Source organism: Procambarus clarkii, chromosome 1 (genome assembly GCF_040958095.1).
Source record: "Procambarus clarkii isolate CNS0578487 chromosome 1, FALCON_Pclarkii_2.0, whole genome shotgun sequence".
In the NCBI taxonomy this organism is placed as follows: domain Eukaryota; kingdom Metazoa; phylum Arthropoda; class Malacostraca; order Decapoda; family Cambaridae; genus Procambarus; species Procambarus clarkii.
In genome coordinates, this window is record NC_091150.1 from 18,928,994 (window position 1) to 18,944,290 (window position 15,297).

General features: G+C 43.3%; 1 protein-coding gene across 1 annotated transcript in view; it reads left to right on the plus strand.

The window, feature by feature from the left end:
* Positions 1-15,297, plus strand: part of LOC123753952 (salivary peroxidase/catechol oxidase) — a 67,401-nt gene that overhangs the window by 48,279 nt on the left and 3,825 nt on the right. Inside the window, exons 8-15 of the mRNA XM_045735970.2 lie at positions 366-580; positions 5,708-5,881; positions 7,570-7,769; positions 7,880-8,063; positions 11,236-11,433; positions 11,707-11,854; positions 13,364-13,541; positions 14,157-14,309. Coding sequence (XP_045591926.2) covers positions 366-580; positions 5,708-5,881; positions 7,570-7,769; positions 7,880-8,063; positions 11,236-11,433; positions 11,707-11,854; positions 13,364-13,541; positions 14,157-14,309 — 1,450 coding nt within the window. The remainder of the gene's footprint in view (positions 1-365; positions 581-5,707; positions 5,882-7,569; positions 7,770-7,879; positions 8,064-11,235; positions 11,434-11,706; positions 11,855-13,363; positions 13,542-14,156; positions 14,310-15,297) is intronic.

Below are 15,297 nucleotides of genomic sequence, written 5' to 3' on the forward strand. Positions count from 1 at the left end.
CTGGCGGGCCACATGCTGGCAGGCTACATGCTGGCGGGCCACATGCTGGCAGGCTACATGCTGGCGGGCCACATGCTGGCGGGCCACATGCTGGCGGGCCACATGCTGGCGGGCCACATGCTAGTAGGCCACATGCTGGCGGGCCACATGCTAGTGGGCCGCATGCTGGCGGGTAATTGACCATTTCATGTTAGTGTAATAAACTAATGTTCTAGACAAACTTTCGACTATTCATTTCCTTTACACTTAGCATTGCTTTAACGTTGTTAGATCCCTGCTACAACTCTGTTCTCCGCCAGCGTAGACAAACCTCTCACAAACAACCTTATTGATGCAAGTTTTACATTGTTATCTCCGGTGAACAGGTTCCGCCTGAGTCCCCTCCAGGCTGGCTACGGTCTGCAGCAGTTCGAACTGTCCAACACCGTCCTGTCTGAAACCTGTCCACAGGAGCCCGAGTGCCGGGAGAGGGACAGGTTCTACCGTACCGTCGACGGCTCCTGCAACAACCTGGACAACCCCATGTCGGGCCAGGCCAGGACCACCTTCCAGAGGCTCCGTCCCCCACACTACAGTGACGGTGAGTGTTGTCACAGTCCTCACTACAGTGACGGTGAGTGTTGCCACAGTCCTCACTACAGTGACGGTGAGTCCTGCCACAGTCCTCACTACAGTGACGGTGAGTCCTGCCACAGTCCTCACTACAGTGACGGTGAGTCCTGCCACAGTCCTCACTACAGTGACGGTGAGTGTTGTCACAGTCCTCACTACAGTGACGGTGAGTCCTGCCACAGTCCTCACTACAGTGACGGTGAGTCCTGCCACAGTCCTCACTACAGTGACGGTGAGTCCTGCCACAGTCCTCACTACAGTGACGGTGAGTCCTGCCACAGTCAGAAAGGACTGCACAAGTCAACACGTTAAATGCCAGAGCAAATTAATTTTTTAAAACAGCAATAAACGGCGGGAACCACCGCCAGGGTTCCAGAACAATGGGACCCTTATCCTCTAAGTCGTTAGGCTCCTCAAATGCTTAGGGCAATCTTAAGGGTGCTCACGGGTTCTCACACCAAGTTTGATTTGATGTATGCGGCTATGAATCGGATTCGAACCCAGAAGCAGGCCTTCGCTAAATATTGCAAGAACTATCCACTGTGTTGCAGCCTGAGTGGGACAATAATATTGGAAGGTATTGACATAAAGAAACTTTTCTTTAGGAAACAATACCAATTTATTCATAAAGAACTAAATCTAATACAAGGCACAACAATCTTAACGATACGTTAATGTCCTTAAGTGCCACTTAAAGACAGCCTTTAGTGCCACTTGAAGATAGCTATCTAGGCAGGGAGTCCATCTCCTTTGTTGCTCTCAGAATATCACAGAGTCCAATCTGTGCCACTTCAAGCTGATATAATGAACTAACTGGACAATATGGGCGCTCATTTAGGACTAAAGTTGAAATTCAAGCAATAGCAGCAACATGCAATTAAAACAATGTAAACACAGCAAGGCGGGTCACTGAGACAGTCTCCGGTAACCTTCTCAATTACGTTAACACACGTCTCTAAGGGTGTCAATCCAAACAATAGTTTAATCAGTTACACTAATTAGTCTCGGTGATTAATTACGTTAATTTACTGTCAATCGGACAGTCAGCAACAAATGAATCTACGTTAATCACAATCGTGTGTCTCCCAGACAATCAAACAAAGCGAAACAATAATTCGCTAACTATAATTACTCTGTCACTCGAACCAATTAAATGCTCAGCGAGTAATTACATTAATTAGTGTCAAATGGACAGATAATTAATCAAGAACGAATTACATTAACGCTGTCACTCCCGACAACTTGCCAAGCAAAACTCTATCACATCACTCCATATTGTTACTCACCCATAATTAACTTCTCAAAGAATCCCAAATTACCAGTTAAAGTTCACATCAAGTCCTTGTCACACAGACAAGCACAACACAGTAACACAATGCTACACTTCTCAGTGCTACACTTCTCAGTGCTACACTTCTCAGTGCTACACTTCTCAGTGCTACACTTCTCAGTGCTACACTTCTCAGTGCTACACTTCTCAGTGCTACACTTCTCAGTGCTACACTTCTCAGTGCTACACTTCTCAGTGCTACACTTCTCAGTGCTACACTTCTCAGTGCTACACCACAACACTGCACAACAAATCACAACACAATCGTAATTAATTATCACACGGATATTGTTTTTTTTTTTTTTTTGAGATATATACAAGAGTTGTTACATTCTTGTAGAGCCACTAGTACGCGTAGCGTTTCGGGCAGGTCCCTCGAATACGATCCCCTGCCGCGAAGAATCGTTTTTTCATCCAAGTACACATTTTACTGTTGAGTTAAACAGAGGCTACAGTTAAGGATTTGCGCCCAGTAAATCCTCCCCGGCCAGGATACGAACCCATGACAAAGCGCTCACGGAACGCCAGGCGAGTGTCTTACCACTGCACCACGGAGACTGGTACTGAATCAATAAACACAGTAATTACTTACAAAGGGTATCACAACCGATAATTCCTTACCTCTCTGGAATCACTGGTTTCTCCTTAGACAATACATCCATGGAAACCTCTACACAGAACGGTATAATATTGAACCGAACAAAGCAATATATACAATAGTTCCCCTTAACTATTAATGTTTTCTCTGGTGTATTACACAAACGACAGGGGGGACTCAAGCACTCTTAATTATGGTCATACCTATCGCCGTGATCCCAGATCCTCAATGCGAGGCAGAAGCAGGCCAAGCTTGTGTCCTCTATTCTACGAATTGACCAATCAGAGGCGAGGGCGGCATCTCCCAAGGTGCCACAACCAACTGTAGGCCTCCCTCTAGTCACGTGGTGCCTGTGACGTCACGGCGTACAGCCGATATTGACACAAGTGACGAGAACCGTTGGGCCTTCCTGACCACAAGTACCTCTCGCTCCTCTCCCTCTCTCCATACACTTACATGTGAATTCTGTACTAATGACTGTAACTCATCTCACAGACAGGCTACGGCAGCCTCCGTGGTCTCAGAACAGCCCAGGACCTATATGCTTCTCTTAGACACTAAACAACAAAATGCTAGCTTATGAATTACAGAATCTAGAGTGAGTGCACTCTTGTGCACTCGTGTCAGAGTACAAACTGACGGCATGCACTCCAACACAGTCTAAACGCTAGCTGGTAATCCATCCTCTCACATCCTGCCTCACCCTTCACCTTATCAACATGTTCCAACTTTTCCTCTTAGCCATGATACAAATGTTGTATTATAATAACGATGCAAGTTTTCAAATGTCATGCGGCTGGAGTTGTGCCGCAAGATCAACGCTGATTGGTTCTCAGCGTCATTTGAAAACCATTCCCTGTTATAATATTATACCACATTTGTGCCATACTCATGAGGAAACGTTAGGTTATACAGTGTAATAATAATAGTATAACCTGGTTACGTTATTCACTGTATTAATCTCAAACAAGCAAAACATGACATTAAAAAAACTGTTTGAGTATTCCCTATTATTTGATATTAAAGAAAACTTTTGCTGTTGTTGTTTATCAAAGAAAATATTTAAAACATAGACATTTTCTATTTTAATTCATGGATTTATAACACTCTACATGTTAATAAGGTGATGAGTAAAGTGGGGGTGTTGCATGAGTAAAGTGGAGGTGTTGCATGAGTAAAGTGGGGGTGTTGTATGAGTAAAGTGGGGGTGTTGTATGAGTAAAGTGGGGGTGTTGTATGAGTAAAGTGGAGGTGTTGCATGAGTAAAGTGGGGGTGTTGTATGAGTAAAGTGGGGGTGTTGTATGAGTAAAGTGGGGGTGTTGTATGAGTAAAGTGGAGGTGTTGCATGAGTAAAGTGGGGGTGTTGTATGAGTAAAGTGGGGGTGTTGTATGAGTAAAGTGGAGGTGTTGTATGAGTAAAGTGGAGGTGTTGCATGAGTAAAGTGGAGGTGTTGCATGAGTAAAGTGGGGGTGTTGTATGAGTAAAGTGGGGGTGTTGTATGAGTAAAGTGGGGGTGTTGTATGAGTAAAGTGGGGGTGTTGTATGAGTAAAGTGGAGGTGTTGCATGAGTAAAGTGGAGGTGTTGCATGAGTAAAGTGGAGGTGTTGCATGAGTAAAGTGGGGGTGTTGTATGAGTAAAGTGGAGGTGTTGCATGAGTAAAGTGGAGGTGTTGCATGAGTAAAGTGGGGGTGTTGTATGAGTAAAGTGGGGGTGTTGTATGAGTAAAGTGGGAGTGTTGTATGAGTAAAGTGGGGGTGTTGCATGAGTAAAGTGGGGGTGTTGTACGAGTAAAGTGGGGGTGTTGTATGAGTAAAGTGGGGGTGTTGCATGAGTAAAGTGGGGGTGTTGTATGAGTAAAGTGGGGGTGTTGTATGAGTAAAGTGGGGGTGTTGTGTGAGTAAAGTGGGGGTGTTGCATGAGTAAAGTGGGGGTGTTGCATGAGTAAAGTGGGGGTGTTGCATGAGTAAAGTGGGAGTGTTGTATGAGTAAAGTGGGGGTGTTGCATGAGTAAAGTGGGGGTGTTGTATGAGTAAAGTGGGAGTGTTGTATCAGTAAAGTGGGGGTGTTGTGTGAGTAAAGTGGGGGTGTTGTATGAGTAAAGTGGGAGTGTTGTATCAGTAAAGTGGGGGTGTTGTATGAGTAAAGTGGGGGTGTTGTATCAGTAAAGTGAGGGTGTTGTAATATTGGGAGGTCGCTGGCCCTAAGGCCCAACGCTGGCCTAGCAGAACATCACTCTAAATATCAATATTAAAATCTGTCCTCAGGGAGGATGTTCTCTCGTTATGATCACTTCAAAACCACTACATAATTAGTTACACAGAGAAGTCAGACTAATGCAACTAACTTTCTCATTTTCTAATGAGAAAATCAACTGGAGCTCTTAATTGACTCGAACCCACGACCATTGAACTGGCAGCCGCAACCTCCACCAATGTACCACCGGACCTGGTATAAGTTATACAACCTGGAATTCCATGAATCGACTGGAATTTCATCCACATCCGGGTACCTGGGGGATATATGTAAAACTTGGTTCGGCTTCAGGAGAGGCCTCCAGACTTCCTGTCGATTAAGTAGAATACGAGATTGTATAACTTATAACAGGTCATGGTGGTACAGTGGTGGTGGCAGGCAGTCTGTTGATCATAGGTTCGAGTTACCTCAGAATTTCAGTTCCTTTACTCATGATTAGTGTTATTATTTACCCTATATTCATGGTTAGATTAGGTTGTACCGTGTATTAATCTCAAACATATCAAATTGAAAACCTATTTGAGTATCCCCTGTAATTTGTTATTAAAGATAACTTATGCTTTCGTGTTAACCCAAGAAAACAAAATATTTTCTGTTTTAAATCGTGGATTTATAATACAATACAGTTGTAATTTGGGAATATTGTCCATTTTGGACAAAGATTCACTTATCAGTTAGCAAATAGAATATTATTGGAAGCTAATTAAGTCTTCAGAGCATCACATATATCTAGATATATCCAGGTGTTGAACCAGGGAGGATGACCATTGAATATAATCACTTTACCCTGAGGAGGGGCTACAAGATATACACAACAATTAAATGCTTATATATTTAAGGCAAACCATAGGCCAACACATCCCCAAATACCATACATTTTAACATATTTACAATTGTTTATTTCTATGCAGGTTTGTTCCGGCCTCGTCAGAGTGTGCTGGGCGGCCCGCTGCCCTCCGCCAGGCTGGTGTCCACCAGCATAGCAGGAGACGTGGACAATCCCAGCCCAGACTACACCCTCTCCCTCATGCAGTGGGGTCAGTTCATCGACCACGACCTCGTCCAGACTCCCATCAACAGACTCGGTAAGAATAAATCATTGAGATATATATGTAGAGAGAGTACCGAGTGCAGACATGGTGCGGCAGGTGCCATTTGGCCGCCATATTGGAATAAACAGCTTACGTCTTCATGAGTGACAATATTTTTAGCATTTAAAATCTTTATGCCTGCTAAGAATCCTATTAGAAACATAAAACCTTGTAATATAGATGACATAACCGATTATTGCTGCCACATGAATTAAATTTCGAATACTTTATGTTATTATGAATGATTTATATTAAATGATAAATTTTCTCGAACATGGAGGTGGATACACTGTTCACTTGATTGATTGATGAAGATTAAGCCACCCAAGAGGTGGCACTGGCATGAATAGCCCGAAAATGTTCACTTATATCTGTCCAGTAATTATAGTTGTGTGCTGCTAGTTTGGTGCGACCCAGCCCGAGACTACGTCTCTGTTATCACGCCTGTAGTGTTTCTAAGTTTCCCAGGTCGATTTATATGCTTCTATAGCATGCTCATGAGCACGGCATCTGCCATTTCGTTGCAAAGTTTTGCGTGGAGGTTGATTTAGGGCTCCTTTTTATACTATATGGAGAACTGGATGGTGTGCGAAGCGTGTGATCATGTGCATTGTCTTTGGTAATTCATCCTCAGTTCTATAGTTGAGTATTGCACAGTGTGCTGGCAACAGTTGTAAGGGCACATCATGTCCTTTTGCAAGGAGTCGGTGTGGAGCTGCAGGTGAGGAGCCACAGTCTCCCGCCCCATGCTGTTAAAGCCAAGTATTCCATCTTCTGATGGAGAGGATAATATTAAAGTTGAATCCTTGTAATATGTTCCTCCTGATCACTAAGTTACTGCAACCTTTGGAAAGTCTTCGTGTGGTCTATTTACTAATGCCCATGAAGAAAACTAGAGTATTCATGATTTAGTTTTACAATATGCCGACGATTCCAGAGGCATCTTGGTTTGAAACACACAACCATATTCTCACTTCCACTTACAAAACATCCCGCGCGGTAAACACAATTGCGGACGACCTCGGCACACAAGGTGTAAATATAAAAGTGTGTATTTATCTGCACGCCCACTGTACTATGAGCTGGACGAATTGACCAGTGTGCATAACACCAATCAATGAGATAACTTCAAGTTGCACGAAATATTCATTATTCTGTTTGACAACGTGTTCTTTACCTTGATCATCACCAAGAGCTCCCAGTCATCAGTCGCATTCATCCTAATACAGTATTTCCCATTGACTAGCAGCCTATGTCAATTGGTATTAATTAATGGCCGACAAAATAATAATGCAAAGTTAATGCGATATAATTAATTTACAACTGGGATAACATTGAAAAAAGTTACATCTGTATCTAGAAAAGGCAATGCCAGTGTTGGTCTTTCCGAGGTTGGAAGGGTGTGGTGGGGCGGGCCCCGTGCCTTCACCCGCGCGGTTGGTGGCGATGATCAGAGTCATCTCCGTACTTCCTCATATGTTAGTTGATTGGCGACATGTTCTGATGGTAGATTTACATTGTAGTGTACATAAGTGAAGACACCCTTTATGGTAGAGCCATACACCACTGGGTTCCCCCTGGTACCCCTCCAACCAAGTATGCTCAGAGAGAACATTTTATTGCGTGTGTGTTAAATAAAGTAACATTTCCGGTGATAACAAGTGTGTATGTTGGCTGGCCAGGGAACATGAGTGGTATCCAGTGTTGCAGTAACAACGGTCGCAACGTGGTGTCCCCGCCCTTACTCCACCCGGCATGCTTACCCATCGAGGTCCCCGCCAACGACCCCTTCTTCGGTGAGAGTGGCCGCCGCTGTATGAACTTCGTCAGGTCCATGTTCGCTCCCCGTGCCAACCCCTGTAATTTAGGATACGCTGAGCAGGTGAGTTATGTGGAGGCTGTAGTTACTTATACTGACGCACACATCTATACAATCTCCCTTACCATCATACCCACTATCTCGCCATATTTAGAGTACTTTATCCCCGGCAGATGAACCAGGTCACGCACCATCTGGACGGGTCGCAAATCTACGGGTCGAGCGCCCAGGAGCAGCAGCAGCTGCGACAGTTCCGTGGCGGCCTCCTGAACGTGCAGGGACGGGATCTCCTCCCTCCCGACCCTGACAACATCTTGTGCCAACCCGCCAGGGAAAGAAATCCATGTTTAAGAGCCGGTAAGATGTTTTCCTCTCGTTTGAACTTGACAGTGCCTCTATCCATCTCTATGAGTCTGTCATTTTGGCGAATTTGTGAGGAAGTGCTTCATTTCAGAACTGGTAAAATACCGCCCAAGTGTCTGTGTCTGTATATACATTCCTGTATAAACCAACTATTGATACACACGTGAAACCTTGTAGTTCGTTATGCTTCTAATTGTTGATATTTTTAGTATGTGTTCATTGTTTGGCATTTTCTTTATTTTAATTCTGGACATCAATTCACATCTGCTGTCTCTTTTAACCCTGAGAGTGCGCCAAACGTCATTTTCTCGAGGAAAATTCAGCACCTCATTTAGCTTTCTTCACTATTGAAATTGATGGAAGTTTTATTCTACTTATAAATCCTTTACTACCACAAATTTAGAATATCTTGCCGTTATTGCTTAATAAAAAGCTGGATCAACTGAAGATCTCCAGGGTTAGGTACCCAGCTGAAGATACCTATTAAGTTATTGTGCTCACCATGGTTTAGGCTAGAACTACCCATTGGTACCCTACAAGTAGTTTCACTTGGTTGTGCTCCTCGGGATGTATTAGACGAGCCTGCTGGTAAATGTCTGGTAACTCCCCAAAGGAGAACAGTAATGCCTAGATTGTTTATAATATTAATAATATCATTTACAACCAAAAATTATACAAAGGTAACATAAACATCAATCAGCAGGCTCCAACACCTCAGTCTTGACTTTAATTAGTGTGCTGGGATATGAAATATCATTATAGGCAAAACTCTTCCAATCCTGACATCACATCTCCCAAAATAATATAGACACATTCTCCCAAGATAAATATAGACACATTATTCAGACACCATAAATGTTCATCCACAGAGAAAAATCATCAAGTCGCACATAGAAAATATGATATGAAATCTAGACTCATTATATATTTAGAGCTTGAATTATTCAGAATGATGCTTTTGTTTTCCTGCGCATAAATCAGTTCAAACAGTGCCTCAGCTGAAACAACTGGCATAGTAAATCCCCGCTATTAGTTACCTTCTTGGATATATGGTTCTTGCTGGATAGTAGAGGATATACGGTTGATCACTTCAGCAGTTTATTGGTAAGGTAACAAGTTGTTTATCTGGCCGGCCGAGGTCGTACCTAACTCTGGTCTGTGTGAATACTGGCTCATTACCAGAACGGCTAGTACCAGCTCTATGTGGAGAATGACGTAAGAGGCTTACTCTACTGTGATTGGCTATATCCCAACCATCGTACAATATGAATACTAACACCGCTCGGACACACTACCAAGTCGACGTCCCTTGTCGACAAGCTCTGGCTAGCTAGATAGTTACAATGATATTGAGAAGGACCTCGGTAGCATTCAATAATGGCTTACATGTGAAATTGCATAATAAACATTAATAGAAGCTCAGGTGTGTGGAATACTAACACCGTTTGGTATGTGCACAAAAAAATTAGAACATAGTAGGTGAAAAGTCATGATGACAATGCTTGAACTGAACAAGAACATGGAGAACATATACATGTCTAGGTATTAGGTATGAACAATACAATTCAAGGTGGTGCCTAAAACAAATTACTAACATGTGTTAATGGCATGTGCTTGGAAAAATGATTAAAGACAATTTTCAGTTTTAATAGAACAAAAGTTCTGACCTAACAACCACAAAGGAATTTTAAGATTAGATGACAGAAAAAAATTTATGTACAATATATTTACAAGCTATATACAAGGACTGGATCGAGAAGGCTAACATGTGAGTGATAGCAGTCAGGAATCAGCAGTGTGGTTGCTAGAACTTTAATGGAACTTTTGGCTGTACATCAAGTGGTCTGTCAACCACAGAAGGTGGTGTCCAATAGAAGAATCTGTTTGGGTAAGTTCATTGTCATCTTCCTCATCGGTCTCGTCAACAGTCATTTTGGCTAGCTTCATGTGGGCTAATTGTTTATTTATATACTCTCCTGTTAACAAATTCTTAAGTCTGAACTTGTTTCCTTTGTTAAGCTCGATTACCTTATATGGACCCAAAAATTACTTAGTTAACTTGTACATAGGGCCAGACCTGTGTTGGTTAAGTACCATTACTATAGATCCAACAATTATCTTACTGGGCTTAGCTTGTGCATTCCTCGCTCGAGTGAACTCGGCTGTTGCCTTTGACAAGTGTTCTCTTATTTTCTTGAAAACTAGTTGCATTTGTCTACGCTTCACTTGAACAAAATCATCTATGTTATACAAAGGAGTAGGGGGTACGTTAATCAATTCATTATGGAGGATCTTATCTGTACCATAAAGAATTAGTGTGAGGAGTGTCACCTGTAGAAACATTAATCAAAGAATTTAAGGCACACTGAATTAAGGGTATAAACTCATCCCAATTACTGTTATTAAAATTCAAGATTACTTTCAAAGCATCTAATACTTTCCTGTTAGTATGCTCTGCTAACCCATTACTTGCTGGGTGATATGGCATAATACTACATTTTTTTAATGTTATATAAATCGCACAAGCTAGTTAAAATGCTATTACTGAATTCTGGACCATTATCTGAAAGGATTATTTTAGGCATACTATATCTACAAATTATTTGGTCTTGGAATGCACTGGCTATAGTTTCTGCTGCTTTGTTCGGGATAGAAACTAGTTTGCAATATTGTGAAAAATTATCAACCATTACAAGCAAGTGTTTGTTCCCTTTTTCTGGTTCCACAAAATTTGTCAACAAATCCATTCATACTCGTTCCCAAGGAGCTTTAGTCATTGGGTACACATGAATTGGATTAGGTCCTGCTACACCCCAGGACCCCCTTCCACGCAACTTTCTCCATCCGCCATTTTTATTCTAGTCACTGATGACCGCTGACGCTTGCCCAAGAATACCAGATGACAATCTTTTAAAAAATATCTGTATATATACATTAACAAAAAGTTTGTATACATCCTACAGTTAGATATAATTGGTAAATATATTGAGGTACTACTTAGGCGGGCAGAGGAATAGTGGCGACCTTTGGTCTGCCAGCATCTGATGCCTCTCTACACCAAATTATTTTATTGGTAAGAGTACCAAGCTGGAGGTACCCAGCAAGAGTACCTGGACCAAGGACCTCGTTGTGACCAAGTCAGTGATTATTATCAATCCCCGGACAGGAGACAACCGGGTGAATCAGCACATCAGCCTCACTGCCATCCAGACATCGTTCTTGAGACTACACAACCGCATCGCCCGGGAGCTGGCCCGTCTCAACCCAGACTGGTCAGACGAGACCATCTACCAGGAGACCAGGAGGATAGTGGTGGCCATCTACCAGCACATCATCTACAATGAATTTCTACCGATTATCCTAGGTAAACATTCTTCATTTAGCCTTAGCTGATACAATAAAGTGGCTAATAGAATTATTACTAGTTATATATGACTAATATCATTTAGAGTTTACACTTTTTACAATATTGTATTTTGCCTTCCTGCAGTTATTTCGCTTAGTTATACATTATTTTAGTGTTGTGGTGCCTGCATGGTTGCTCCTCCATTGTCCTCTGTTATTGTCACTTGTCCTGACGTGACCCCGGGTGTCTGTGACCTCCCTGACCAGACCTTAACCTTGTGTGACCTTGCAGGCAAGGACTACATGGCCGAGAACGGACTACTGCCACGGCGGGAGGGCTACTCTAGGGACTACGACAGCAACATCAACGCTGCTCTCTTGAATGAGTTCACCACCGTTGCCTTCCGCTTCGGCCACTCCCTTGCTCAGGGCATGCTTCAGTAAGTGACCAGTACCCAGGGCATGCTTCAGTAAGTGACCAGTACCCAGGGCATGCTTCAGTAAGTGACCAGTACCCAGAGCATGCTTCAGTAAGTGACCAATACCCAGGGCATGCTTCAGTAAGTGACCAATACCCAGGGCATGCTTCAGTAAGTGACCACTACCCAGGGCATGTTTCAGTAAGTGACCAATACCCAGGGCATACTTCAGTAAGTGACCAGTACCCAGGGCATGCTTCAGTAAGTGACCAATACCCAAGGCATACTTCAGTAAGTGACCAATAACCAGGGCATGCTTCAGTAAGTGACCAATACCCAGGGCATGCTTCAGTAAGTGACCAGTACCCAGGGCATGCTTCAGTAAGTGACCAGTACCCAGGGCATGCTTCAGTAAGTGACCAGTACCCAGGGCATGCTTCAGTAAGTGACCAGTACCCAGGGCATGCTTCAGTAAGTGACCAATACCCAGAGCATGCTTCAGTAAGTGACCAGTACCCAGGGCATGCTTCAGTAAGTGACCAGTACCCAGGGCATGCTTCAGTAAGTGACCAATACCCAGAGCATGCTTCAGTAAGTGACCAGTACCCAGAGCATGCTTCAGTAAGTGACCAGTACCCAGGGCATGCTTCAGTAAGTGACCAATACCCAGAGCATGCTTCAGTAAGTGACCAGTACCCAGGGCATGCTTCAGTAAGTGACCAATACCCAGAGCATGCTTCAGTAAGTGACCAATACCCAGAGCATGCTTCAGTAAGTGACCAATACCCAGTGGCAATAATTCTTCAAATGTCAGACACCAATACTAAACTTTTCTTAATCCAAGTTCCTGCCCTCGAGACTGTTTTCCTTGTAACAAAGAATAATAATTACTTTTCATAACAGCAACAACTTCAGATTTTATCCTGTATGAGTAATCAATTGGAAATTTTCTCTGGTGTAGGTAATTAATAGCAGATTTTATCTTGTATGGGTATTTGTTATGGACTATGATAGTCGTAACTGAAATTGAAATCGCCTATGTTAATTTGCATATGTAACTTGCCTACTAGACATTATTTAAAGGCATTACTAAAGTTTCAGACTGAACATTTAGTATCTTGCATATGCAAATATGAGGTGTTGTAAATAACAAAAGCCATATGAAAAATTAACAGGAGGCTGTGCATATTACTTAATTTGTCTACATATGTTTGTCCAAAGTTGGAGGCCAGAAGCTTCGGCTTAGCCTCACCTAATTTTGCAGGGCGAGTGGTCTTGAGTATGGGACGGACATAAACTGGTCAGTGTCAGGTCCTATTGAGACGGGGTAAGGCCAAATAGTGCCCCCCCCCCACCCACAAAATCGGTGAAAAGTGGTGGGCTGAGTCCTTAGATTTCTGCATTCAAGAGTGATGAACGCTAATTCAGTTTTAAATTGTTTGAAGTAAGAACCAGATGGCGTTCACTCGTGTCCACAGTAACCTCAAGGTACACAATGTTGACCAATGTTCACATAGTGTTCTCATGCAGGCTGGTGGGGAAGAAGGGCATGTCAGAGGGCTCGGTGCTGCTCCACGACAACTTCAACAACCCGCGCGGCGTCTACGGCCCCGGCAGGCTGGACGGCCTCCTCCGCGGCCTGGCCACACAACCCACCCAGGAGCTGGACAACTCTGTCTCTTCCTCCCTCACCAACAGACTCTTCCAGGTGAGTTGTCCCTCGCTTCATACTCTCAGTCTTGTGATGACCAGACCACACACTAGAAATTGAAGAGACGACGACGTTTCGGTGGTTATAATAGGAGCTGCCTCGTATGGGCCAATAGGCCTGCTGCAGTTCTCATTACTACTATCCCCTACACCTGACTTTCCTCCTCAGCTCTCTTGCCTATTTAATTCCTGTCCCTACCTGTCCTCATCACAATCGACTTGAGAATGGTCCAGGACGGACCGAAACGTCGTCGTCTCTTCAATTTCTAGTGTGTGGTCTGGTCATCATACTTCAGCCACGTTATTGTGACTCATCGCCTGCTCTCAGTCTTGTCTTATATCTGTTAATTTCCAGGCCACCCTTGGCTTTATATATATATATATGTATCAAAGAGGAATACAGCCAGAGTTTTATGCTTCAATTTATGAGTGTATTTAATGCAGGAAGATGATTTTTGTATAATGAACATCGTATGTAATATAGAAATATAGTTGTTGTGTTTGGAGGAGTGAGGTTGATGGGAGGTGTACACACAGTATATACACAAGAGGAATAGGTTGCTACAATGCGTCAAGCCTGAACACACATTAATATCTGACGCTGATGTTTCAGACTGAAGCGATGCCTCAAGGGCTGGACCTGGTGGCCCTCAACACCCAGCGGGGCCGCGACCACGGCATCGCTCCCTATAATGAACTGAGAGAAGCTTGCGGACTTCCAAGGGCCAGGACCTTCGAGGACCTGCTCGACGTTATCCGGCCGGAGGTAAGGCTTGCTGGTAGATGAGACATAGTGAGGGGCACCAGCATCTCCATGTGTTTAGAGTAAAGTTAAGTCTAATTGAGAGTTTACGGGTTTACCATAGCCCGTGCTACTTGGACACTTCGTTCTGAGTAGCTAAATCTGAAACAACAACAACATCTAATTGAGCTATAACGGTCGTACCTGCAGTGTCGCCCCGGGTCTCTCCTTACTCGGCCTCACCCCAAACTAGAGTTACTGTTTGAAGTAAGGGCGAAGAGGTAGAATAGCTTATTGACAGGTCGGGTGCATGGGGGAAATTGTGTAAAACCCTGGTTTGTGTCTCGGAGAGACTGCAGGATCTGTGGTAGATCAAGCTGAACTCCCGGTTGCAATTCTTTAACCATGTTGTAGCTCAGTCGATTAAGCCACGTCTGGGATCTTCTCGGACGTAGGTTCGAATCCTTGTGGATTTGTTCATTAGAGTTACTGTATTGGTGAAAGGGAAAACACCATGAATCAAGCTACAGGTTAACTTCACTCTAACACTAACATTCTGACATAAACAAGTTGACTATCATCACAATAATACTGCAATCCAATCACTGACATAATTAATTCAAACAATCCACTGATTATTACTAACGAGGGTTCATGTAGTGACGGAATCACCTCGTTAACGAAGACAGTAACACAGGTGACGTGTTATTCACCTCTTATTGAAATATATAATATATAATAATATATCAATAAAGGCCAACTACAAACAAAGGGTAAAAACACAGCAGAAAATAGCGTTGATGCAGGACGTCACTATCTTGTACCATTGCTTGTAACAATATATAACTCATATAGTCAAGTGTTCTTAGGCAGTGAGGTAAAAATTTGCTGTATTAAACAAGAGAGTAACGGTCCTCAGTGAGTGCGTAAGTCACCATTGTCTGGTAGATGGTGAGCGACTGGTAGTGAGACTCTTCAGCAGCTGTGGTCATGTTAACTCTCCTCTACCTTA